This window comes from Neltuma alba, unplaced genomic scaffold, assembly GCF_004799145.2.
Source record: "Neltuma alba isolate B1F8T4 unplaced genomic scaffold, ASM479914v2 tig00012090_pilon, whole genome shotgun sequence".
In the NCBI taxonomy this organism is placed as follows: domain Eukaryota; kingdom Viridiplantae; phylum Streptophyta; class Magnoliopsida; order Fabales; family Fabaceae; genus Neltuma; species Neltuma alba.
Window position 1 is genome coordinate 222,436 of NW_021636648.1, and position 25,984 is coordinate 248,419.

At 37.0% G+C, this 25,984-nt stretch overlaps 3 protein-coding genes across 4 annotated transcripts; 1 reads left to right on the forward strand and 2 right to left on the reverse strand.

Moving 5' to 3' along the window:
• Positions 1 to 900: 900 nt before the first annotated feature.
• LOC114722370 (glucan endo-1,3-beta-glucosidase 13) lies at positions 901 to 3,814 on the reverse strand. Its single transcript, XM_028908385.1, is given in 6 exon segments — positions 901 to 1,277; positions 1,388 to 2,367; positions 2,369 to 2,447; positions 2,592 to 2,728; positions 3,420 to 3,472; positions 3,767 to 3,814. Coding segments are annotated over 6 exon segments (1,329 nt in total). The 3' UTR covers positions 901 to 1,245.
• Positions 3,815 to 9,535: 5,721 nt separating this feature from the next.
• Positions 9,536 to 14,016, forward strand: LOC114722350 (formin-like protein 6). Its single transcript, XM_028908359.1, has 4 exons — positions 9,536 to 11,286; positions 11,376 to 11,575; positions 12,343 to 12,584; positions 12,691 to 14,016. The coding sequence occupies exons 1-4, from the start codon at positions 9,788 to 9,790 to the stop codon at positions 13,486 to 13,488; spliced, it is 2,739 nt and encodes a 912-aa protein (XP_028764192.1). The 5' UTR covers positions 9,536 to 9,787; the 3' UTR covers positions 13,489 to 14,016.
• A 2,555-nt stretch (positions 14,017 to 16,571) lies between these two features.
• On the reverse strand, positions 16,572 to 20,301 carry LOC114722331 (BTB/POZ and TAZ domain-containing protein 4). 2 transcript variants are annotated; one of them, XM_028908335.1, is made up of 6 exons: positions 19,761 to 20,301; positions 18,770 to 19,017; positions 18,386 to 18,516; positions 17,520 to 17,826; positions 17,081 to 17,394; positions 16,572 to 16,984 (listed from the first exon to the last, which is right to left on the reverse strand). In XM_028908335.1, exons 2-6 carry the CDS (start codon positions 18,998 to 19,000, stop codon positions 16,864 to 16,866), a joined length of 1,104 nt encoding a protein of 367 aa, XP_028764168.1. In that variant the 5' UTR covers positions 19,001 to 19,017; positions 19,761 to 20,301; the 3' UTR covers positions 16,572 to 16,863. The 2 variants fall into 2 exon arrangements, with proteins under 2 accessions (XP_028764168.1, XP_028764169.1); XM_028908336.1 differs by having other exon boundaries at positions 18,770 to 19,025.
• Positions 20,302 to 25,984: the final 5,683 nt, after the last annotated feature.

The following is a 25,984-nucleotide window of genomic DNA, read 5'->3' on the forward strand; positions in this document are numbered from 1 at the left end:
GCTGAAAAGAGGAAGAGAGTACAATCCCTCCAATGAGTAAAATAATAAAACATCTTAAGTACAGAAAATAAAAAAAAAAAATAGAGGAAATAAAACTACTGAAATAATAAAATCTCTCAACAGTGAAGAAATGAAGAGGAAATGAAGAGAGGAGTGGCCCTTGTGTATCTCACCGCCTGATATGGTCATTGTCTGTTTTATCGTCCCTTGTTTAGTTAAAAATATCCACATTCGATAGAATGAATCCCAATCCAAAATGCTAGCTTCAAGGACAAAAAAGTTGTGCAGCCAAGGAACGCAATAAGACTCTGAATTTGACTTGGGTACTGTGTGGTACGTTAGACACATCTTTTTCATGCTTCTTTCTTTATGTTTGTCTCTTCTCAAAGTACGTATTCGTAAACGCACTCAACCTCTGGTCCCTCCTCATGAGCTGGCATATTCTATCCTTGTTCTTTAGTTCTCTTTCACTAATCTCCTTTCCTTCTTCTCAACATATACTTTTAGAAAGAAAAGGGGGAAGAAACGAAAATAGCCAGCTAGTAGGAACCATGTAACGGGAAGTGCAATAGGAAAATCACAGGGATGATAAATATAAGTCAGTTTGGCACGAAATGGGACAAATATTTGACTGTTAACAATCTCTAAACAAAAGAAAACCAACAGAAGGTTTGCTGGTCAAATTGGCTGAATCAAATCAGGAACAAATTCATATTAATTTGAGACCACCATATAAGCCCCCCCCCTCACAAAACTGGGTTAGTTGCAGGAGCCCTATTTAGGCCAATGGGCATTAATCATGAGAGTCATAATCTATGCAACTATGTTTATCTTCTTTTCGGATTCAAAGTCGCATGAATAGTTCAGAAAGAAAACACCAGCTAGTTTGATCAATTCGGAGTCTCTCAACGGGTCTGATCATCAACATTTTCAATTTTCAAGAATCTAAATCATCAACAAGAATATATCATAAACAGCAAAACAAGCACTCCGTCGCATTCATCTAATAAAGTTAGACTTAAACTTGGTCAACAAGTTAGAGCAACATAAATTCTCTGCGTCCCTACTTCATACTGAGAGGATCTGTGTCCTATTTCACACATGGTCGTTACAATCATCATCATATTGAAAGCAATTACTAACAGCAAAATAAATCCAACGGCAACGTCCTAAGATGAGCATCAGAATCTTGATGGAAGCAAAAGAAGGTCACCAGCCTTGTTTTACGCGCACATATCACTCATTCTAACTGAGAACAAACCGACAGTGAAGGAAACCTGCAAACATATCGCACTATGTTAGCAAAAGAAAACAGATAATTCTAACCACGTAAGAATCAATCATTAGACGAATCTGATATTTGATGAAACGAAAATGTAATCCATACTTGGGTCAGAACTTATCAACATGGCGGTTCCTCCAAAGTCGCATGTCCCGCCATTTCTCTTGTGCTTCTGCCAATAGCTATTGAAAGCATAAGAAGCATGAGCAACCACGGTGTCAGGGTTATAGCAATTGCCTTGAGGATTGATCTCCTGACAATCAGCACCACCAGCCCCACAAGCATAGTCCATGGCCTCTTGCAATGTTTCGGCTGGAACACTAGGCTTTGCCACACACCACAACTTCTGAACCATCCCTATATCTGGTTGAGGCGAGCCATTGTCGATTGGGTTACAAGGAGGTAGACTGAAACCATGAGGAGAACTAGCCGGAACAGCGAATGGTGGCAGTTCTGGAGCAAAAGAAGGCATCGGAGGAGAACTTATTTGAGATAGTGGAGCAGGATTTGTGGCTGCATGGGAAGGAGCAGGCTGACCAAAAGTGGAATGTAATGGGGGTTCTGCAATCTCCGGTAATGGGGTTGGTCTTACAGGGAAAGTACCCATGAGGGTGGAACCCAAAAACGAAAGCTTTCTCATTATGGGTTTTCTTTCTTTTGGGACTGTGGCGATAACATTGATGTTGATCAGATGGAAAAATCCAAACTTTTTCATAGACTCTAAGTGAGAAGACACCAAGCTGAGGCTTTTATCCGAAAATTGAGAGAAATCCGAATGTGGAATAACAGAGAGGGTGGAGTTAACACTTCGGAGATAGTCTATCAGAGGCTCGACCATTCTCAAATCATCTTTGTAAGAAGCAGAGTTTGGATGCAAACAGTCTAGATATAAAGGAACAGAAACTTTGATTTCTTTCTCCAAGCCCCACCTCTTCAGGGAGTGATAGACATTCTTCAAAGAAACCAGAGTCAAACCGACATTTTGTTCTCGGTCTCTGTGGCAGAGGACAGAGTTGCCCACAACAATGGTGGTGATTTTCGTCGCAGGGTACAGAACGTGAGACCTGAGCCAACTTTCCGCTGAGCTCCTAGCGAGATGAAGCTTGTAAGACCTCTTCGGTTGTCTCACAGAGATTCAAGAGTTCAATAGATTCTTGACTGGCACCTACGAAACAGGAAACAAGAAGATATGAAGGGTTTTGGGAGAAACTAAGAGCAAGAAGAAACCCCACATTGCCTACACTGATGGGAAAAGTTGTGAGCTTTACAAGAATGGAAGCCCAGGCTCCAGTATCGCACTGTTACTTACCAGCGAGACCCAGCGAGCAGAGAAAGAGAAGATGAAATAGCCACCCCATGTTCAACCTGTCTCGGGGAAAGATCCAAAGTCCTGGCCTGCAGCCACTATGCGGTTGCTGTGAAGCTCTTCCTTCTGCGATGTCTCCGCTGTTTAGTGTTTAGTAGGACGTTCCTGGGGAATTTTCAAGCAACCGGATAAATAAATAATGAAGTAAAATGAAATGGGGGGGGGGGATTGGAACGAATTGAATAAGAAAAAACATTTGTTATATTTTTATTAAAAATAAAACGTATGATTATTTAGAAATGATATAAAAATGGAAAAATTGCAAAAAAAGACCTTGGAATTGCAAAAACGCAGATAGGGACCCTTGACAACTTCACTTTGGGTTTTGACAACTTCAGAGCATATTATTCTTGTCAAAACCTAAAGTGAAGTTGTCAAGGGTCCCTATCTGCGTTTTTGCAATTCCAAGGTCTTTTTTTACAATTTTTCCTATAAAAATTACACATCTTTTTTGTGAAAAATAATATTACTTTTAACCAAATATTCCTATTGCTATTTTTGGAGAAAAAAATTAATAAAAGATTTCCTAGTTAGGTGGGTACACTTTGTGGAGTATTGAGGGGCACAGTGGGTAAAAGATCCTGGAGAATGGAGATCATCACGGCCATTTCATGCTTTAGAAACAAACAAATAAAACAAACGAGAAATCAGAAGGCTTGCTCTTGAAACGTACAAGCTGCTCGAAGACCAGAGCGAGAGTCTGCCCGTCCTCTGAATCCGTCCTCCGGAAAAGTAACAACATGCAACCAAGAAACCAAGATCGGAAATTACCATACAGTTAAGAACCCGTTAACAGCCTTTAACTTACCTCCAACCATTCTAAACTATTATCCAGCATTCATTATTAGAATTAGAATTAGAGAATTGCAATTAAATCTCAAGGAAGCAAGATGATTGCTGAGCTACTCATAGTGACAAATTTCAAAATAAAAAATAATAACTCTTTATTTGTTATTAAAGTTTTTTTATTTTTCTGGTTCTAAATACAAAACCCTTATACTAATATATATAAGGTTTTTATATTTAAAGTCGGAGGAGTAATTATTTTTATATGAGATCCTATTACAATTTTTCCCATTAGAACTTCAAACTTTATTGCTTCCTCAATTCCAACAAACTTGTTCATTCCCACCGGCAAAAGCATGGGGGCACTTTCGTCCTTCCATTTTCACGGACACGCCAAAGGTTAGTGCTGAAGCATCTTAAAACGAATTTGACTTTTAACGTGGAGGTGTTTGGCTGCAGTAATTTCACCCAAAAAAATACAGATATAGTAAAAGAGATGTAAATTGGATCAAGATAACACGATGCTCTGGATCGGAGTTGTGTTGTACTTGTATGAAGATATGAATTATTGGTCATCCCGTGAACAGAGAAATCTTTCATATCAACATTACATAGAGATGTGAAAGGGGAAAACAATAGTAATAAATAATCATTATGTTGCCTTGTTAAAAAGACGACAAAACTTCTTTCCAGGGGAGGGGGAATATGTGAGGGAGCTGAAGTCCGTTCATTTACCGCTCAATTCTGTCTCACAAGTGCGAGAATCGGATCATGTTAAGATGCAAATGCAGCGATTAATTCAGCACATGCAACATCAAACTCTTTCAAAATGACACCTCGCATTTACATATACAGGTGTCGTTGTTACATTCCAAGTCGCACTGGTCGTTTTATCTTACAAATATAAAACCGCACATGTTGTAATATCTTGGTGACGCAGAGTAGGATTTAGTTACATAGCTTATGGAAAAGATGAAAGGAGAAGAGGGGGGGGGGGGGAAGTGAGGTCAAAGACGCTTTGTAGGTGGAGGCCACATCTTCAGAGTTCAAAGCCTCCATAAACACGCCTTTTAGTTTGCTGCCTCACTGGAATCCTATGAACACAACTCCTCAATATTCTTCTTCTTCATTTTTTTTTTTTTTTTGATACAACTCCTCTCGATTCTTCTCCGCCTCGCTATGCTGCCTATACAATAGTCTCCAATATTGGATTCTTCATTCCGACCCCACGTTCAAGATTTTAAGGCATATTCTTTTCGTTCCTCCTTCCGTCCCATTCTTGAGTTATAAGTGCTAACATGAGATTGTTATGAATATAACAACTCTACAAAACAAAATATTACTTCCGATCCTAATTATAAGATCTCGTTTGTTGATTATAAATAAAGTCTTATAATTAAGATTAGAGATAATATATCAAAGGGAAAGTCTCTTGAATTATAAATCACCCTGAGTTTATATTACGAGGCTTCTCGAAATGAAACTTAAAAGTGAAGATTTCTTTCATCACATACGTCACCAGCTGTGTTTGTAACTTTGTATCTGTACATAGAATAAGATACCGTCCTCGCAAGGTGCATCTTCTACTCAACTTCCCTCATTTATAACATGCACTCATTCCTGAAACATTACTCCTTCCTTTCTTAAAATATATCGAAGCAGCATTGAATTTGAACGACAGGACTATATGAGGCATATAATAAGGATTATCTGTATTTCTCTCTTCCTCCCCCTCTCCCCGTTTTCAAGTTACTCCTTCCATAGAAACTATATCTATCTAGTGGCCCTAAATATCAAAAAAGAAATTATTTTTGTCTGAAATTTTAAACCAGTTTTTTTTTTTAAAACTTTCATATACATTAAATATATGCTATTTATAATCTCTCTTTAGTAAATTTTCATTTATTATTTTTCATGTACTCTCTTTATAAATAAGAGTGTAATTGAAAAAATACAAAAAAATTAACATGTTAAACTGCATAATTTTAGCAGTTGTTGTTTCTTATAACATGGACGGAAGGAATACGGATTTCTTGTGTTCATGTGTTAAATGAGGAACCCCCAACCCACCACCATTAAAGAAGCAGCCGTAGGTTCAGGTAATGAGCGTTGATAGGTTGGTGCTGGTGAGTGGGAGGGGACGCAGGATTACCCGAATTGTCTGGGAAAGGCACACACTCCACGTAAATGCTACCACCTGATTTCTCACCACACATACAGCTCTTGGGGTCCTCGTCTTGTGCCGCCATCGATGAATGATGTTGTTAAAAAGGATCCAGTGGAAATATCCTTGGAGAGCCACGTGGCATCGCCGATATTCATGCCATATTAATTCATATAAAAAAGGCCAACGATGTCCACATTCATGGCGTCATCAATGCTGTTTCATTCTGAAAATGCCTCCAACTAAAACAGCCCTTAGGTTGAAGAAGCAGAGCAAAAGGCGAAGCAGAAAATTAATGCCAGTTATGAAATGCAAAATACTACTACTAATTGAACATGACAACATTCTGAAAGCTTGTTATTGAACTCCTTTTGACGATCACTCCAAAACGCTGAAGAAATTTTGAAAGGAAAAAAAAAGAAAAAAGAAAGAGATCACTAGTGGAAACTTGAGGTGTAAAAATGAGAAGATTTTCTGATTCTACTTTGTTAGCAACAATTTCGGAAGCACATTCTGTGCTCATCATTGTGATGAGTATAAAATGCTCATCACAATTTGAATCATCCAAATCAATTTTAGATGGTTCAAATTAAATTTAAATTTTTTATATATTTAAATTTTTATTTTAATAGATACAGAATTTAAAATCAAAATAGTATTATAACTAACATATCTTTAAAAAATAAATTTATTATTGAAAAAATTGTATATTAAAAATTCTAAATTTGAACCATCCATATCAGTTTTAGATGGTTTAGATTGTATTACAATGATAAGCATATCATGCTCATCGCTGTGATGAGCACTGAATGAAGACCCTAGAATTTCCTAATACATGGACCGTAGAAGCCATGCACGCTTTAATTAATAAATAAAATTAGGGAGTCCACTGTAACTGTGGCTTCTTAATTATAATTCCATCCCTTCAACTTGCTTGGCACTCATTATGGAGTAATTCCTTCAAATTTCATAATTTCACTTCTTCTTCACGATATCTCACGCCCACCACATTTCACATTACCCCCTTTTTCTTGGCTATATGCCATAAGGTTGTCGAGAATGCCTTAGTACTTTTTCTCATAATAACTACTCCCTCCGTTCTTTATTATAAGAGACAAATAACCAAATTACATTGATAAAAAAAACAGTTAAAATTAGTTGAGGACAATTAATGTGTAAAAAGTGTAATGTTTTTTTTCAACAACGTCCCTATTAATAAGGAGAGAGAGTATGAGAGAGAACAATTAAATTATTAAAAGAAAGAGAAGTGGGAGGGAGAGAGAATATGAGTTGGAGACAAAATAAATCGGGGTAAAATATGAAATCAATACAAAAAACTAGAGACAACTTTTAAGTGTCTCTTATATATGAGAACATACTATAAGTATCAAATGTCTCTTATAATAAAGAACGGAGGGGTAATAATTAATGACAATAGTCCACTTAAGGGCCGTATTGTCAAATTAGCCAAAAGATTAATTTTCCGACGTTTTGAAATCGACTGATCAACTAGCCTTTTTTTTTTGGGGGGGGGTCAGGTCTTCGTTACTGGAAAATGATTTTATTACAAGCAGAAATAAAGGTGATCCATGTGATGTTTATTACGTTCCTGCGTCGTCAATAAATAATAAATAAATGTTCAGTTTTGATTATTTTGTTATTTATAGGTACGAGGAATCATTCTTAATTTCTTCTTTCACTCTTCGTACCAAACGGAACTAAATTATGTGTTTCTTGCGCTACTACTATTCCCCCCTTAATTACTAGTTTAAACTCCAAACGAATAATTGGTACACCCGATGGGAGATTGGTGTCAAGCGAGTGCATTTTGGGGGCAATTAAAACACGTTTTAGGTAATGGGAATTTAAAAAAAACATATTTTAAGTAATAAAAATATGCAAAAGCTTCATTAGAGGAAATAGTTCAAGAAAAATAAATAAAATAAAGCAGTCAGCGCTTCCCACGTTTTTTTCTTCTGGCGCTATACATGCATGCATATATGCAAAATAATGCATACAAAATAATTATAGCAAATCATTTTGTATATAAATTATAAATAACGTAACTTAATTTAAATTTTGTTTTCAGGGAATCAGGTTCCTAAACTCTTCATGCAGTTAAAATTTATTTAATCCCTCCCTCAAAAATCTATGCAATTGCACACCGAAGAATTTACTGCTTAAAGATTGCTAATAGGTATTGTCAGCACAAGTTATCACTATAGTCGAACACAATTTAAAAGAATGGTAGAAGCAAGCTAGGAGCCAAAGCCACCGTTTTCAGCTAAGTTGGCGCACATGCCTTCAGGGAAATCAGACAGGAGTCATTTTCCCGAAGGATGAAATGAAACCTTTACTATATATGGGCATGTTAATATACACTCCGTATCTAATGGGATTGGATATCTGGTGTTCATGGCCAATGTTAAAATCTTTTCAAAAAAACTCATGATGTAAAGAGATTAGTTACTACTGTCAATAAGTGATAATTGAACTCAACCAAAAAAAAATATGCTTCCTATTCTGCTTGATGCCTCCATTCTGATCTCTTCGTCAGTTTGGATGTCGAACAGTCAAATCATGAGCACCTGTAAACTTGATATCGATTTCATTATCATTCACTTGTTTGTTTTTTAAAAAAAAAAAAAACACATCTTACCTTTCACTTACATCAAAAAGAGACGTTGATAGTGGTAGAAGTAATTTTCATGGGAGACAACAAGTGGCAAAATGCATAGTTTAGACGAAAGGCATAAACTTTAATGATGCAAAAAGGGCAAGTATAAAGGAAAAGAGAGAGGGCCAAATAAGCAAAAGGACAGTTTGGTCTTTTTCGGCATGGCGGTGGAGTGGCGTCCAAACAAAAGGAGGAAGGGGATAGAAGAAAGCGAGGAAACACAGTGGGCTTGGGCGTGTGCTTGTCCCACACAAAACCCACACCACAGTAACAGTGAGACGCGGAACGAGCACTATCCCCATACATACCGCCTCCCTTTTTCCGGAATTTACTATTATGACCTCGCATTCCCCAAACTGTGTTCAGTTTTACAGCACATTCCAAGGGAAGGGCGTGTGACGGGCAGCATTTTACCTGCCCACACCCTAATCAGCTTTAGTGTTGTGATCTTATACGACAATTTTAAGTCATCACATAGTACCACTTTCGCCCAGATAACAGTTATAGAACAACCAGCCACCGTCGCTTCCGCGAAACAGACACAACATAAACCTAGACACGCTTTGTCACAAACTTGCCACGTGGACAAACCTATATGGCTGCCTTTAATTCTTCGGATCGCCAGGTTTGTAGCGAATTCCCCGTTCCTCATTTGCCTTCTTCATGACTTTTGTTAAAGTAATAATTGATTTTATTTATTTTGGCTGAAAATATGAACTTTTTGATTTTTTTTAAGTGATAAAAGTAGGAAAGCGGAGGGTGGCCTGTGGACGCAGATTTAACGGCATCAAGATAGAATTTGTGCCTTGCCCTCGTTCCCATGAAAGAGAAAATGTACATACATGAATAGACGATAAAGGACAAATCATATTCATATACATGAATAACCCTTGTGTTTTTCACTTTTTTTTTAGGCCAACAAGTGCATATGTTTAATACTACTTTTGACTCTTAATATAATAATTATTTAACTAATTTAAATAAATTAAAAAATTTGTTAAATTAATTATTTATAATAAATAAGTATTATTTTTTTTAAAATAATCTTACTAATAATATACATTAATTATAATTATTATTTAATACAATTTTTAATATGTGATTATATGTGAAGTCACATATAATCATTATTACTAATAATGATTCTCCATCTCGAAAAGCAAACAACAAAGTTCGCTGTCACTGCCACGTTTCATTCCTTTCACCGTGAATTTATTGCTTTACTCCCCCGTAAATCTGAATTTTAAGTAGCAATATCACGTTTCATAATGTCACAAGGGAACCAGCCGAGTAAAAAATAAAACACAAGAAAAGAAAAAACTGCGGCTTCTGCTGACGAAAGCTGTTTCAACATCCATCCAGATCTTATACCCAAAAGAAGTTCCCTCTCTCTCTTCATCTCTCTCTCCCCCTCTCTCTGCCCCCCCTTCCGAGCTGGGGAAGCAAAAACACAAAACTAGAGATGACTTGGGTGGGAGAAAAGGGCATAAGCGAAACCCAGGATAATTCGCCATGAAAGCTCGTCATTTGAGCTTCTTTTTTATCATATTATTGTCTCCATTCCTCGTCGTCCCATCTGCAAAAGCGGTCAACACCATCCAATTCCGCACTGTCAATGAATCTCAGTCAAGAAGAATTCTGCACCAGCCATTGTTTCCGGCGACTTCTGCTCCACCGCCAGGCACCGACTCGACTCCACCACCACCACCTTACACTACTCCACCTTCTCCCGACACCGACATTCCCTTCTTTCATGAGGATCCCGCGGGGTCACCTCCAAATCAGAATCAGTCACCACCTTCGATTCCCAATGGCACAATTGCGAACCCAACAGCGACACAACCAACCAAGCCAACAAAGAAGGTCGCAATTGCAATCTCTGTCGGAATTGTCACGCTTGGCATGCTCTCAGCTCTTGCCTTCTTCTTGTACAGGCATCGGGTGAAGCAACCAATCGAGACCCAGAAGCTCGTCGGTGGGAATTCTCAGAGGATTCCTGACGATCCAGGGTTGCCACCATCGAGCTTTCTCTACATTGGGACCGTGGAACCAAACCGAACGTCAGTGACCGATGCGAGTGAGACCAATGGAGCAAACAGGTCTCCTTATCACAAGCTCAATTCTATTAAGCGATCCGAAAGATACCGTCCCAGTCCTGAATTGCAGCCATTGCCGACGTTGAGTAAGCCTCCAGATGGGAATTACCCACCGGCGGTGTCTTCATCATCCGACGACGACGAGGAGAGCCATGAGACGGTGTTTCATTCTCCACAGGGGTCATCATTGAGTTACGAGGATAGCTATTACACCCCAGTTTCGCGTCATAGTTCTCTGGCTAATGGTGGCCAGCAGGCTTCTTTCAGGAATGAGACCTATTCCGCTGCTTCAATCCCATATTCAAAGAGAACTTCACCGAAATCTCGGCTTGCGGCTTCATCGCCGGATATTAGGCAAGTCATGATCCCACCAATTAAGCAGGCTCCGCCTGTGACGGCGCCTGCTCCGCCCCCACAGGTACCAACACTTTCACAGCCGTATCAGCATCTAGACAAAGAAGTGACTAACGGTCATTCCAGAAAGCCGAAATTCTCAGCGCCTCCGCCGGCGCCTAATCTGACGCGTCTTCAGTCAACTAACAACAAACCCCAGAACATATCTAGGACTTCCCTCCATCCTCCTGCTCCTCCTCCTGCTCCGCCTCCTCCACCGCCGCCGCCGCCTCCACCACGGCAATTGGCGCCTGGGAAAGCAGGGTCTCCAGCGGCCAGCGTTTTCTCATCCTCTGCAACAAGGCTCCAACAATCTTGCTCTCCAAACCAAGGAGCCAGTTCTGCGAATAGTGTAACAAAATCTTCAGAAAATGGTGATAAAAGTCTCGGCTCTTCTGGGAGGCTTGAAGCCGATGACACGGAAGGAGCAAAACCCAAGTTAAAGGCTCTACATTGGGATAAAGTGCGCGCGACTTCAGACCGCGCTACAGTGTGGGACCAACTAAAATCAAGCTCATTTCAGTAAGCAAAAGTGTAAAACTATGGGTTACGACAATTTTGGAGTAGTTGGTGTAGGGGTAGTGATGAACTAACATTCGGTTGTTTTGTAGATTAAATGAGGACATGATGGAAACCTTATTTGGCTGCAATTCCAAAAACCCCGCCCCTAAAGAGCCCATTCGAAGATCAGTTCTTCCACCCGTTGAACAGGAGAACAGAGTGCTGGACCCAAAGAAGTCTCAAAACATAGCTATACTACTTAGGGCACTGAATGTGACAAGAGATGAGGTGTCTGACGCCCTTCTGGATGGTAAGTTAGTTAATTCATTCTTTTCTATTTATAGCCAGCAGTCAGACTTCAGACTTCGCTTGCACGATAGAGGAAAAAGCCAAAATTTCCAGTGTGCTTAAAGCATGTGGAATTGAGTAGTTCATGATTGCATAGTGATAGGGCTCCCCATGGCCAAGAACCGATATAACGGCTTCTTAACTCTCTAGAACCCTCATGGCCTCTATGTGATTGGTTGGCATGTGCATTCTAAGCGAAAACATGCATATTGATCCCTCCTATATCCTAAGCAGAAAATACGACATCTAAAATACATTTAAAACAATAGATAATGGGCAGCTATGCGCATAGCAAAATTGGGGGTATTGGGCACATAAGCCACCTATAGCACTTTCTATCAACTGCGTAAAAACAAAAGCAAAGATATGTCATGTACAAAAATGATAATGCCCTGTTCAATTACTCAAACCGAATGGCTCTTTGTTACGTTTCAAGTATATATAAAAATGTTCAAGAGGCATCATGCCTTGTTTATCACTATCTCATTTTAGAGGAGGAGCAAAAGCAAGGGGTATGTGACTGGGAATTTCATCTAGTTTGATTTTTCTTCATCTACAAGAAATATGGAACAAAGCCCAAATATCTACTCCTCATCTGAATATTTTATAATGCACTTTTCTCTTGTTTACCTGAACTTTGATTTCCCTGACTATCAATTGTTTGTTTTTGCTTTCAACTAATTAGTCACTTGGCAAACATCATGGGTGGTGTTGATTTTATTAATGCAGGGAATCCTGAAGCGTTGGGTGCGGAACTTTTGGAAACTTTAGTGAAAATGGCTCCCACTAAGGAGGAAGAAATAAAACTTAAAAACTGCGGTGGTGACCTCTCAAAACTAGGGTCAGCTGAAAGATTTCTTAAACAAGTGCTTGATATCCCTTTTGCCTTCAAGAGAGTTGAAGCCATGCTATACAGAGCCAACTTTGATGCAGAAGTTAATTACCTGAGGAAGTCTTTTCAAACCCTCGAGGTATTAATAGCTGAAATCAATTTCTTGCATCTTCATGTCTTGTCTCTCCAATATATTTACTCTTGACTCCCAAGAAACTAGTTACTCAGTTGTCAATATTTCTCAGGTAGCAAGTGAGGAATTGAAAAATAGCAGGTTGTTCCTCAAACTTCTTGAAGCTGTTCTCAGGACAGGAAACCGAATGAATGTGGGCACCAACCGAGGTGATGCTAAAGCTTTTAAGCTGGACACACTCTTGAAACTTGCGGACATAAAGGGAACAGATGGAAAGACTACATTGCTTCACTTCGTGGTCCAAGAGATCATTAGATCTGAAGGTGCAAAAGGTGATTCTGCAAATGGAAGTGTTCAGAACCAAGTGAATTCCAAATTCAGTGAGGACGACTTCAGGAAGCAAGGATTGCAGGTTGTGGCCGGGCTTGGGAGGGACCTCAGCAATGTCAAAAAAGCGGCAGGAATGGATTCTGATGTCTTGAGCAGCTACGTCTCAAAACTTGAAAAGGGTCTTGATAAAGTGAGAGTGGCTTTGCAACATGAGAAGCCAGATATGCAAGGGAATTTCTTCCACTCCACGAAGCTATTTCTGCAAAATGCTGAAGAGGAAATCGTTAGAATTAAAGCTGATGAACGAAAGGTCTTAATTCTTGTGAAAGAAGTTACAGAATACTTTCACGGGGACGCAGCCAAGGAGGAAGCCCATCCTTTCAGAATCTTTATGATTGTTAGGGATTTCCTAAATATCTTGGACCAGGTGTGCAAAGAAGTGGGGAGGATGCAGCAGGATAGAACCGTCATAGGCTCTTCCAGATCCTTCCGGATAGCTGCAAGTGCATCATTACCAGTTCTAAACAGGTACAATGCGAGACAAGATAGAAGTTCCGATGAAGAAAGCTCGTCACCCTAGCGTTGTGAACGCAGAGCAATTTTTCAGGACAGAATTGAAAGTCAACAAATGTTCTCGAAGCCGTAATTGCCTCCATTCACGGATTAGATTCATTCAGTATAGAAACTTTAAGAAAAGTCTTTTCAATGCCAGGAGATTCCATATTCCATGAGTAGGAGAGAGCAAAGAAAGCTTTGTCCATGAAAATGTCGAGTACATGGATCCTTGAGATTGAACATAAATCGGTTCAAAGCATGTTGGGAAGAGAACAAACAGTTTAAAGGATCCCTTGGTTACCAGAAAAGGGTGTCAAAGGTCCATAATCACTTATATGCTCGCTCACCAACATCTGAGGCAGGATTGAATTTCCGAATAGCAGGTGAAAGAGACGGATCTTTTTCCTCCTTCCAAACAACACACAAACTATGGTTTTGATTAGATTAGAATCCCACACATTTTCCATGTTGCAGACTGTTTCGGCTTTACCTAAGAGGCTCTTATGTGCAATTTTCAAATCAATTATTTGCAATAATAGCAATTTTGTAAGCATTTACTGTGTCCATGCAAATGCGACCATGCCTAGCATTTAGATCAACTGAGCGTTTAATTTGACAGGACACTGAAACCGAAGGTGACGACCTCTAACCACTTGTAAAAATGCCACTAAGAAAAGGTTCCGTGACACATCCTCTACCAAATGCAATAGTTCTCAAATATAAAGATGAAAGAAAAACTGCACTGCTGGTAGATGAAATAAGTTTTGAGAAGGGAAAACATACCGAAGGAATGCGAGACTAAGAACGCCATTTCCATGATGTCTGATGTATGAAAGCGGCAATGGCTGCTTGCTTTTATGGGAAATTACCTGCGAAATTGCCCAATGAATAATCAGAATGTCATCTTTCGTTCTTCTTTTGTTTGCTTAAACCCAAATCTGGTCAGCATTTTCTTCGTGATAAATAAATCTGTTATCCACTCCTTCACAGTGAAGACGCCGAAACCCGTGACCTCAAACGACTGCTCTGCCACTGTATCCATCCGCACGCCTCTGCCGTTATTTTTATTGGAAACTTTGTCCGATTTGTAACTTTTAACCCCAAATATTACAGTTAGTTCGTTAGATTAGACTAGCGTTTGATTCTTAATATAATTTTATTTGATTTTTATTTTGATGTTAAATATAAGATTTTTCATATTTATTTATTTATTTTAATATAATCTTTTTAATAATGATAATTTTAACCAATAAACTTAATTAATAAAGATATTTAAAAAAATATATATTTGTTATAAATAACTAACTTGACTTTTTTTTTATTTACTTAAACTAATTAACTAGCTCTTATATTTATGACTAGAGGTAGTATTATCAACTGGGCCACCAGTTTTGATTTGGGCTGTGAAATGCCCTCCCACTTGGTATCCAATATTTCTGTGGCCCATAAAGGGAATAATGAACCTTGTATTCTTTTTTTTTTTTTTGGTTTAAAACCAAAGACAAAATGCCTTAAAAGGAAGCAGAGTTCACCAGTTACGTACCGAAAGTAAACCCACTGAACTAGAATTATCAGAAACAAAGCAAGGTTCATTACTAAAAACACAATGAATCAAGATTTAAAATTTTCACTAAAAGAGATGTCTTAACGCCAACAGGTACCTGTGCTTAAAAAAAAAAAAAAGTAACTAAGATGGGTTAAATTTAACAAATTTTGAGAAATAAGCTATGTTTAATTGTTTTCATAACTCATAAATAGTATGGGCTGCGGTGTGCAATTTCATAGAGGAGTTAATTGCCAAAAAAAACAAAAAAAGAGAGCAAATTAAAAAACGAGTCATACACAGACAGTAACTTAAGAAACATTTAAAATGATGTAGAAAAATCTCCTTCCGTTGTATAAAAACAAAATGATAAAAAGACGTTTTGCCTTTTCTTTTGTCCCCCCCCCCCGGGGCCAAGAGAAGGAATGAGATGGAATTCAGTCAACCCAAATCAGCTGGATGAATAATGAGGAAAGAAATGGCACAAGAACCGTAACAATTTTTTTTTTTAATATAATACTACCTCCTGTTTTAATTATAAGACCTTATTTGTAGTTTATAAACAAGATCTTATAATAACGACTGAAAATAGTATTATGATTTGACTACGCTCTAAATATTATGCAAGAGTTATTTGGAAAAGAAAAGAAATTATGGTGTTAGTATTTATTACAAGTCGAGTTCTAATGAAGACATTTACTACTATCTTTTTTTTTTTTTTGACCTGCCATTTACCACTGTCTTGAAGAATAATAAGAGGCGACTGACGTTAAATTATATCCGTACCTAAAGTTTGAAGTCTCTGCTGCGCCTTCTTTTGTAAGCCCAGAAGAAAAATAAAAGTAAGGTGGGGTCGCCAAAACACGAATTTGAGGGTGCCGTTACAATTGGGGAGGGGAAAAAGTCAAAAACTATAATTGAGATATGAGCGACGTTAATAAATCTTGAGTCGTCACAGAAACATAATGGACAGTCGAACAAGAAAAGCAGGGACACCGTGAAAGACGGAGCCTGTTTACCTGATTCCTGTTGCGATCATAACGACCTCATGTGCTTCCAGCTATGGGACTGATGTTTGATAGTGAAATTATGACACAGATTATCGCTGAATGACTAAGACAGCATCATTAAATACTAACCCAGCATTGGCATGGAACTGGAATCACAATATTTACAGTTCATGATCTTGAGATTGGTCAAACTGGGGGTGATGTCATAGTCATTGCTAATAACCCATGCAGCAAGGCAGCCCTAAAGGCTTGATGCAAAATGCCAGATAGGGACTAGTTCGGCATTTTTTCAGATTGGGACTTTGGATATCATTAACGAGGCTTGAAGTATGAGTTTACATTGGTTATTTCTGTGTGACTCAGCAAGGTCGATATCTGCTTGGTATCCAGCAACCTAAATCACAGGCGCACAGCTCATCGGAGCTCAAGTTGAGTGTCAGATTCAGTTGTTGTTAGGCCTACTTGCTTTTTCTTTTCTTTTTTTTTTTTCCAAGTAAAAGCATATCATATGGATATGAGTATAAATACTATGACATTACTATTTGAATGATTTTATTTGAGATAATCACAAATTATTAGTCTTATTAAATAACTAAGTAATTACAAAAGTTTGTTCCATCCTCAAAAGGAGTTCGACGACAACAGATGAAAAACAGAGAAATGCTGGGACGAAGTGCTTCTCTGCATCATAAATTTTATTGAGAATTTGAGATACAGAAAGAGGTACACTAAAAAACCTCTTAGGAGGATTCTCCTAACCCAAGAACGGGACAAACATCAAATTTACAACCTGACTCCTGAGTAAGGTTCTATACCAACTGCGTCTTTGCTTCCACAAAACTCGCGGTCATTGCTTTTGAAAGAATGGTGCCACCGCAATGCCCTTAGTTCTCGAGATCTTTTCTACCAGTATTCTCCACCTAACTTCATCTTTCTTACTTTGTTTTGATATTCTCTCCTTAAAGTTCCTGAAATGACAGGATTCATCAAAAATTAATTGAATATTTGAGCTGCATAATCAAGTAAAATCTCTCTGGTTCAGAGGGGCAGTGTATATTTATTACCTGCATAAAGGAACCCTACAGTTGTCTGGATCGGCACATATTCGAGAGTGCAACTCCAAAAGCTGCCACATCCTCTTGCAATGATTGCAACCACCAGGGACTCTCAACTTGCACCCAGCAAAATGACGGACAAGCAATTCTAAGCTCTTGCAGGCTGCAAAACTACATGGTGCTTGGTTTTCTTTGAAGTCTTTATCGTGTGGGCCAATGGTTCGACACCCATCTCTATATATGTGAACCAGAGCTTCCATTGCCTCGTATAATTGAAGATAAATTTTCTTCTCATTTATTTTTCTGATCCTCTCCTTTGTGCTCTAATAATCAACCAGTTCATTTAAAAGCTTTTAGAAAAGTAACTACACGATTTTCCATTTTGCAAGTTGAGATGATGGGAAACAACAATTAAAAAAGAAAAAAGGAAAAAAACTGAGAGCCTTACATTTTCTTCCTCGATAAGAGATTCCAGAAGTTCCTTCTCTAGAGTCGGATGGCTCTCTTTCATGGCCTTCCACCCTTCGGACTCGGAAACTGCTTTAAAATTTTGAAGGATGCGACGGTGACAAATGAGGCTAAGGCGGGGAGCATCACATAGTAATGCAAGTTGAAACACATCAACTATATTGTCGATTGTGAGGAAATCCGCTTCTAGCTTCTGTTCACATTCACGCTTCAAGTGGGGAACCGCAAATACATGTGACAGCACCAACAGATGTAACACGAATTCCCTCATTTCTTCTTTATCGTAACTACAAGACAATAGCCCATAGAAGCTCGGTAAATTTATCCATGTCAATGATGTATGACGGTAATAGCATATATAGAATTATGTCAACGAGTCAATGAAAGTGATTTTGTTCATAGACGTTATCGTAACTACTAAAATGCAGGTCAATTAAAATGACATTCCCCAGTAACTCCCTAACTTGGGTCAGCAATCATGGCTTCCTGCCCCTTAATTACGATGGGTTCAATTACCTCCTCTTCTTTTCTAGTTACTCTGCCTTGTTCACTTATCTTTCTTAGGAATTCCATCTCCCTTTACTGGCGACAAGCCCCTACTAATTGTCATATTCATCAAGTATTTGATGAATGGTATTATCATGTGGAAGTGGATAGAAGAAAGACTTGACCGTATCAATCAAAAAATTAGGAGTGTCTGATTAGAACAAATAGTTTGCGGAGGATGGCCAAAGAAGAAAGGTTTCCGCAGGCCCCTATCCCAAAGTTGGGCCAGTGTGGATTATTTCTAATTTTCCATCCTAGCTTATTCTGAAAATTTGAGATTGACAGAAGGATCATACATACCAGGAACTATACAAAAATCGAAGGAAAGCTCGAACAGCGCCATGTGGAACCCCAGAAATCGGGATTGATTTCATATGACGATGACGTGTTGCTCGTTTAAGCATGCCTCTCATTACTGGAGAAGCCATGGCCTGTGCATATGGTATGAAGTGAGTGATATTCACATCTCAATATAAAAAGGCTTCTATATGCCATACTGACCATGAAAATCTTGTAATCGTGTTTATTTCTGATATCCTTTTTTTGGGCCAAAAAATGGGGCATTGAACTAGTTTGACATCCCTCCCCAAGAATATGTGTGTTATCAAATAAATTACAAGGCCGGAGCAAATATTAAATGGAACATCATCTTAGTGCAACACAGATTGGAATGAATGAACTTACAAGAATATAAGAATGCGCGTAAATAATGCCACCATTATCAGTATTAATGAAAACATCTGCTTTATAACCTTCGTCAAAAAGACGCTCCCACAAATCTATTGTTGCTACAGAAACATAACTACGTCCTCTTGATGGTGAATTTTTCATAACCAAGTCCTTGCAAGAACAACTGGCTACTGCTGGATGGGGATAAGGAGGTGGAAGAGGAACAAATTTCTTGGTATCAGCCATCACGTCTTCAATTTAACCTGCACAGCCGCACAAATAAGTCCAGATTAAGTCATCGATGATGGGACGTAATACTTCATACAATTTCACGATCCAGTCCCCCAAATACAAGACAGAATTGATAAGATTTACGGAGATCAAACAAGAAAATTACAACCGAGAAATCCTAGCGCACATCGTGTTTTGAAACTCAAGAAATTTAATTTAATCCTCTTTCAACACATGTATAATATCTGATGAAGTTACAAAAATTCGTCCTTTCTCAACTTCCTCTCTACCTCTTCCCAAAAGATGATAAAACATAATAGCCCTGTTGACACCAAGGATCAAAATTGAAAGAAATTAAATTATTTAACTTTTGCAGCAGAGCCAGACGGAGATAATGCAGTTTAAATATATTTCTAACGACGATTCGTTTTCATTAGCATGTCTCAGCTCGTGTATATGACGAAAACAACAGCATGGCTTCGTTCACGCTGCCCCTGTGCAAGTCAATATTTCTTATCAAGATTTATATTCATGATATACCATCTCAAAATTCTACTGAGGCCAGAAAATGGATCTAATATTCTTATCGGTCTGATTATGAAAGATTGGAAATTCCAGTAAGAGGAATTCAATTGAATCATCTAATTTTAGAAAGGGATTCTGTATCCACAATCGCATTCAAATCAAAATGAGTATTGCCGGGCAGGTAACGATTCCGAATTGAATAAATCAATATCAAATGGCGGAAGGAAACACCGAGAGATCAATCAAGTACCTTGTTTGAAGCGTTCCTCTGTGTTTGGAGAGAATAGAAGGGGGCAATGACGGTGAAAGATTAGATTTAAGAAAGCAAAACTACGGCCCCCACAAGTCACCCGGTCACCCCCGAGATCGCGCTTTCCCCTCAATGCCACGGCACTCGAAAACGACGACGTATTTTCTTCCGACGACTGATGAACCAGAAATCCAGATAACGTTGTGATGCACGAGAGAGGAAGAGCGCGGCGAGAGGGTTTATGACGGTAATTAAGTTATCGAAGAACTCACCCCTCTCTCCCCTTCTCTTACTTTCTTCAATTTATGAATCACGTTTTCCCGCAACGAGATCACCGCAAAAAACCAACTCACAGAAAATAAATTAAAATAATAAATAAAAAAACTAAAAATTCACAATTCTGGCTGTTCCTCATCACTGGAAACATCGCACAGACCCACACGTTTGTTTATTGAATTTGAGGCTCACGTCTGATGGACTTTGCTCGAAAACCATTCACGCGCCATTTTTAAAGAGGCCTAACTGCCACAACGGCCACTGTACTTCAAATTTTGCCTCATCTAGGCATATGCGTAAGATCAGCCCAAGATTTTTTTATTAATGGTGAGTAAATCTAAGGTTGGCGTTTTACTAAAAGGAGTAAAACAAATAAACAGAACACAAACATGTAAAAATTATTAATTTTTTATTAGAAATATGGTTCATCTATTTCTCTAATGATTCATCACTAATTCGATTTATCCGTTTCTTGTTTGTCCATCTTTACTGTCAACAGATTGTACCGACCGGTATACCCGGCTATTTTTTTTTTTTCCAAAGGAAAAATAAAAAATAAAAACTGTTCCCAGCCGCATTATTTCCTTTCTGGCAACGAATTCGTAATTCATGTCTTACCTAACTTTCACGCTATATAGCTGGTAGGTTGGCCGAAAGCACATATCATGAATTAAAGGGAAGATTTATTTTTTCAGTAAATAATTATTTTGACAAAGGCAATCAAGGCGGAACAAGTTGCGTGCGTGGGTATGAGCATTGAGCACAACGCAAATCACAAGCACGATGATAATTAGTTAATTACATCTGATTGGATGATTGATGCTGACTTCTAATTGAATGTTCATTCACTGAAAAGAATATAGTTGATGATATCATGATTCAGGTTTTTAATATCCCCGTGTTACTCTATTACTCTCGTTTTTAAGTGTATCTTTGTCTTTGGTATAACATCTGGATAATTAATTTACTGATATTAAAAGTATAATCAAATTAATTATTTATAAAAAAATGTATGTTATTTTTCTTAGATTACCTTCTTTAATGGTTTGTATTGAAATTGTCCTTTAATAAAAACTTGATAATATGTATGATCAATAAGAACAGTTAAAAAAATAAATTTGAGAACAAAAAGAATTATGACTTTTATATATTTAAGATTAAAACAAAAGCCTTTTTGTATTTGATTAGAGCCCAAAAAGAGTATCTAATGTTGCAAACTCTTCATAGGATGTCTTTCTATCCTATGGTTTGTTTCTTGTGATAAATTAAAATTATTTAATTCTTGTGATAATAGATTAAAATTAGTTATTATTGTAAAATATTAAAAATATTCTTAATAAAAGTTGTTAGTTAAGAAAATTACAAAAATCTATAATTAATTAGGGATACTAAGTTAAAAAAAGTTAACATACTAAACAAGATATGTTGTGTTATGAAGCATATTAGATATTTTATAATAAGAACCAGAATAAATAATTAGAATAAGGTGATGGAGAATGACAAAGAAAGTCGATAATTCGTGTGCGTTTTGTATGGCCCTGGGGTGAGAGATTATTTTACCCAATTAATTGCAATTTTCAGCTGAATTATTATTGATTAAGATGTTAGATGCAATGTGTAGATCTTGACATTATATTGGCTCCAATATCATATATAGTCAAGGGTGACCATACTTCGTGTCTTTGTATACATGACATTGCAAGACAATGACATCATTGATCTTGTATACAAAATACAAAAGTTATTGATTGAAAAAAAGAGACATCCAAGTACTGTGATGTTAAGAGTTTTTCCCTGACTGTGCAATAGAATGTTTTTAGGTGTTCGAATAACAATCAAACCATAATTTTAAAAGTAATTTTACGGTATATAAAATAAGTATATAGAAAAATTTTGTCTTGTAAAAGCACTTTCTAAAAGTGCTTTTATCTGCAATCCAGACACCAGTGCTAAGTTGATTTTAAGCCTCTCTGTTATTCTGATGTCTACTCATATCTTACTGGTTCTTTCGAGGTTTTGGCAGCAGATTGGATTTTGGGGAGCGATGTTAACGTAGGAGGAAGCATGGCATTGACTGGAGCTGGCTGTGACATGGTTAGTGCTAATTAACAGGCGTAGGACTGGCTAATGTTGTTGATGGTGGCTGCTAGGATAGGATTTGCTTTCATGTTACTTGTGAGGGTCTGGTTCTTTAGTGTTTTTTTAGTTTTATAGTTTGGGTAAGGTTGTGTGTAGGTTGTATTTGCAGGCCATGACTGTGTTTTTACTTTGATGGCTTTGCTGATCGATGTCTGTAATGTGTTCTTGATATCAATAAAACTGATTTGCTTCTGGCCAAAAAAATGAGTTATTAACTTTCATAAATAAACTCTTTTTTTTTTTATTTCTCTATACTCAGAACTCAGAAAGAGACAAGTACATGAAAAGGACGAAAAGATGGCGGGGACAAGGGAAGTGGGAGAGTGGCCTTGGGTTTGTGCAAGTACCACAGGTCAAAGTGAAAACGAAGTCCACATAAAATGAGTAGATACCATGCGCGGCTACAACCGGAACGTGCTTTCGGTGAACGAAGGTGACAGGATTATTGGTTTTGTCACGGTGTGCCTAAAATATGAAAGCCAGCCGCCTTAAAAAACTTAAATGAAGGGTGAATATTTCATGGGAGGCAGGAGAAGGAGGCCGCCGACATCCTAATCACCGACAACATTATCAAAAGAAAAGAAATGACAAGAGCACAGAACAAGGGTCGGTGAGACACCGGCCAATGTTATGGTAGTGGTTTTACAGTCACTAGCTCGTAAATTAGAATATCAAAAATATAATTTTCCTTTTTAAATATATACTCACCGATAGTATGACAGGTGATAACCTTGTTCGGATGTGTAGGTCATTATTTTTGTCAGTGAATAATAAAGAAAAGCTACAAGTATTTTGCATTACCAATAGTGCAGGGAGCTGTTGCAAACTCTTCCAATAACATGTTGTTAACTTTCTTTCCTTTTTTGTACTTTTATCTGTGTGTAGATAATTTCTTTTCCGGATCCTAAGTTAATTTTAAGAAAAATTGCAATTGGATTCCATCCAATGAAATTAAATACAAAAAAATCACTTAAAATCATCAAATTATTTTGAAGTATTAAAGGACTTCATTACAATAAATTTTATTTGTTTAATTGTCAAATTGTTTTTTTTTGTAAGTTTGCATTGGTAACTGAAAAAGTAATAGTTAATAACTTAAAGGTATAAGGATTGACAACTATTGCCGCAAGTATTGATAACACATTTTCTCAACACATCATCAAATGTAATGCATGAGTTGTCAATATCTGTCGTGATACTCCTCCGGTCCTTAATATAGGACTCAATTGTTGAGTTAGTTTTGGTCCTAAATATAAGACCCATTTCTCATATTTATCAATTTTCTCTAAATTACCCCTATGGATACTCCCTCAACCATAATCAAGTAGAAGAGGAAGAAGGGTTATTAAGAAAGATGATTATGGTATTTTAGGAAAACCATGTCACATTTCTTATTGTTAACTAACTTACCTAACTTTCTTAATTTAATCAAATTAGTTAAATGAGTCTTATATTAAGGATCGAAGGAGTAGTTGTCAATCCTTACATCTTAAGTTATTAATGACTGTTCTTCCAATTGTCAACATAAACTTAAAAAAAGGGTAATTTGATAATTAAACAAATAAATTCTCTTGCAATAAGGTCTCTTGAAATTTCAGAATAATTTAATAATTTTAAGAGATTTTTTTGTATTTAATTCTCTTATATGAGAGCTTGTTGCAATTTTCTATTAATTTTATTTCTTAGCTCTTGTCTTTTTACTTCTTGTACCTAGTTTTACTCTCGTATTGTTTGTCCCCCTATAATTAATGCGTTTTAATTGTTTTTATGTATAAAAAAAAAGTATGACAAGTGAGAAGGAATAAATAAGAAAAGGAATGAAAGCGAACAAGTGGTAAAAAATTAGAATGCGTGTAATTAATTGGAGATAAAAATGAAAAATTGGGGAAGGCATAATCTCGCTTATATGTAGGACCAATTTCATGTGAGAAATTATTACTTGTATATAAAATCAGAGAGAGTAACATATAATTCCTACGCGTGTTTTTTAACAACAATTTTACCCAGTGGCAAAAAACAAGTACTCCCTCTGCAGTAAATATGAAGCAAGTATTTCTAGCTATTTCACACATCTCGAGAAAAAATTATTAACATTACTAAATTCATGAAAATTTGAAAAAAAAATATTTACCTTTATAAATAAAAAAGAATGTAAACATCATAATTTTCTTTTTACCTTTTCTTATGAGACAGTTTATAAAATCTTCACTACAATTTTAAACGTAAAACTAGGAGACTATTGGACAACATTATATACCCCTCCAATCATTTTTATAAAGCATTTGGGAGATAAATTTGCTGCCATTCTTTATAAGGCACCATATACTAATAAATGATATTTTTCTCCTATTTTTCTTATTATCCTTCTTTAAAATTCTATCAAAAGTACATTATGGATTTAAATAAGGCCAATTTTTTTTTTTAAACTTTTGATGGAGTGGTTAATTAGTTAATGAGTTTCTAGTCTCTCATTGATTTAGGTAAAAAAAAAAAAATTGAAAGTGCCTTATATAAAATTGTTAGGACTTGAAAGTAACACCTTATATTATGAATTAAAAATGTCTTTTTAAAAAACACTTCATAATTATTACGAGGAAGTCGTCAGAAGCTCTTATTTTGGGTTTTTTTTAAAGACAATTTTATTAATAATTAGATAAAACGAATCGTTAGAAAAATGCTTCAGCAGGTCACATATCGAGATAAGTGAAAACAAAAGAAGAGCCCCTGACTGTAACGTATCAGGATAGGCAACTGTAACGCCCGGCAATCAATAGCAGCAAGCAACAAAGAAGTCCAAAATTTAACCAGCATACAGAGAGAGCTTTATATATTAGTGGGCTGTTTAACAACCCTCAAAAATATTTTTAAAAAATATTTTCTTATAAAACGAGATAAATTCTTCTATAGATTTACTTAGTAAACTATAAAAAGTACTTTTAAAACATGAAAGCTTTCTCTGTATGCTGGTTATTAATTCATACAAGAATTACATTTTTCAAACAGCTCAACCCACCAGCATCAGTAGCATGATTTCTTTGACTGACAAATGGAAAAAGCCTGATGAGAGCTGGCTAAAATGTAATGTTGATGGAGCAGTTCATTTGTCCTCTAGTTCACTGGAGTCTTCTATCAAAGATGCTGGGATATTGTGGGAAACCAGGTTTGTTCTCTCATCAGAAAGTTTTTCAATTATGGTTTCATGCTCCATGATTTAAATAACACTGATTTAATCTTGATCCCAAAAGTAGAATGCCCTGAAACTGTAAATGATTACAGACCCATAAGCTTATGTAACTTCTCTTACAAGGTTTTTTCAAAAGTCATCTCAAATAGACTAAAGCCTCTCATGGACAAGCTCATTGCTCAAAACCAAAGAGCTTTTGTTCCAGGAAGACTTATTTAGGATAATATCATTATTGTGCATGAAATATTCCATCATATGAAATCAAAAAAGACTGGCACTTGTGAAGTGGCTCTGAAATTAGATATGAATAAAGCATATGATAGGATTGAGTGGGATTTTCTACAAGCCCTCTTATTGAAACTTGGTTTCTCTAGAGCATGGGTGGATAGAATCATGTGGTGTATCAACTATGTAAATTTCTCTATCATGCATGCTGGAAAAAGAATTTCTCAAGTCCTCCCTCAAAGAGGTTTAAGATAGGGAGATCCCTTATCTCCCTACCTCTTCATTATTGTTTCAAATGTACTCTCTAAACTTATTGAACAAAAAGAACGACTTGGTGTTATTCAGGGAGTAAGAGTCTCCAGGCGAGGTCCTAGGGTGACACATAGTCTGTTTGCTGATG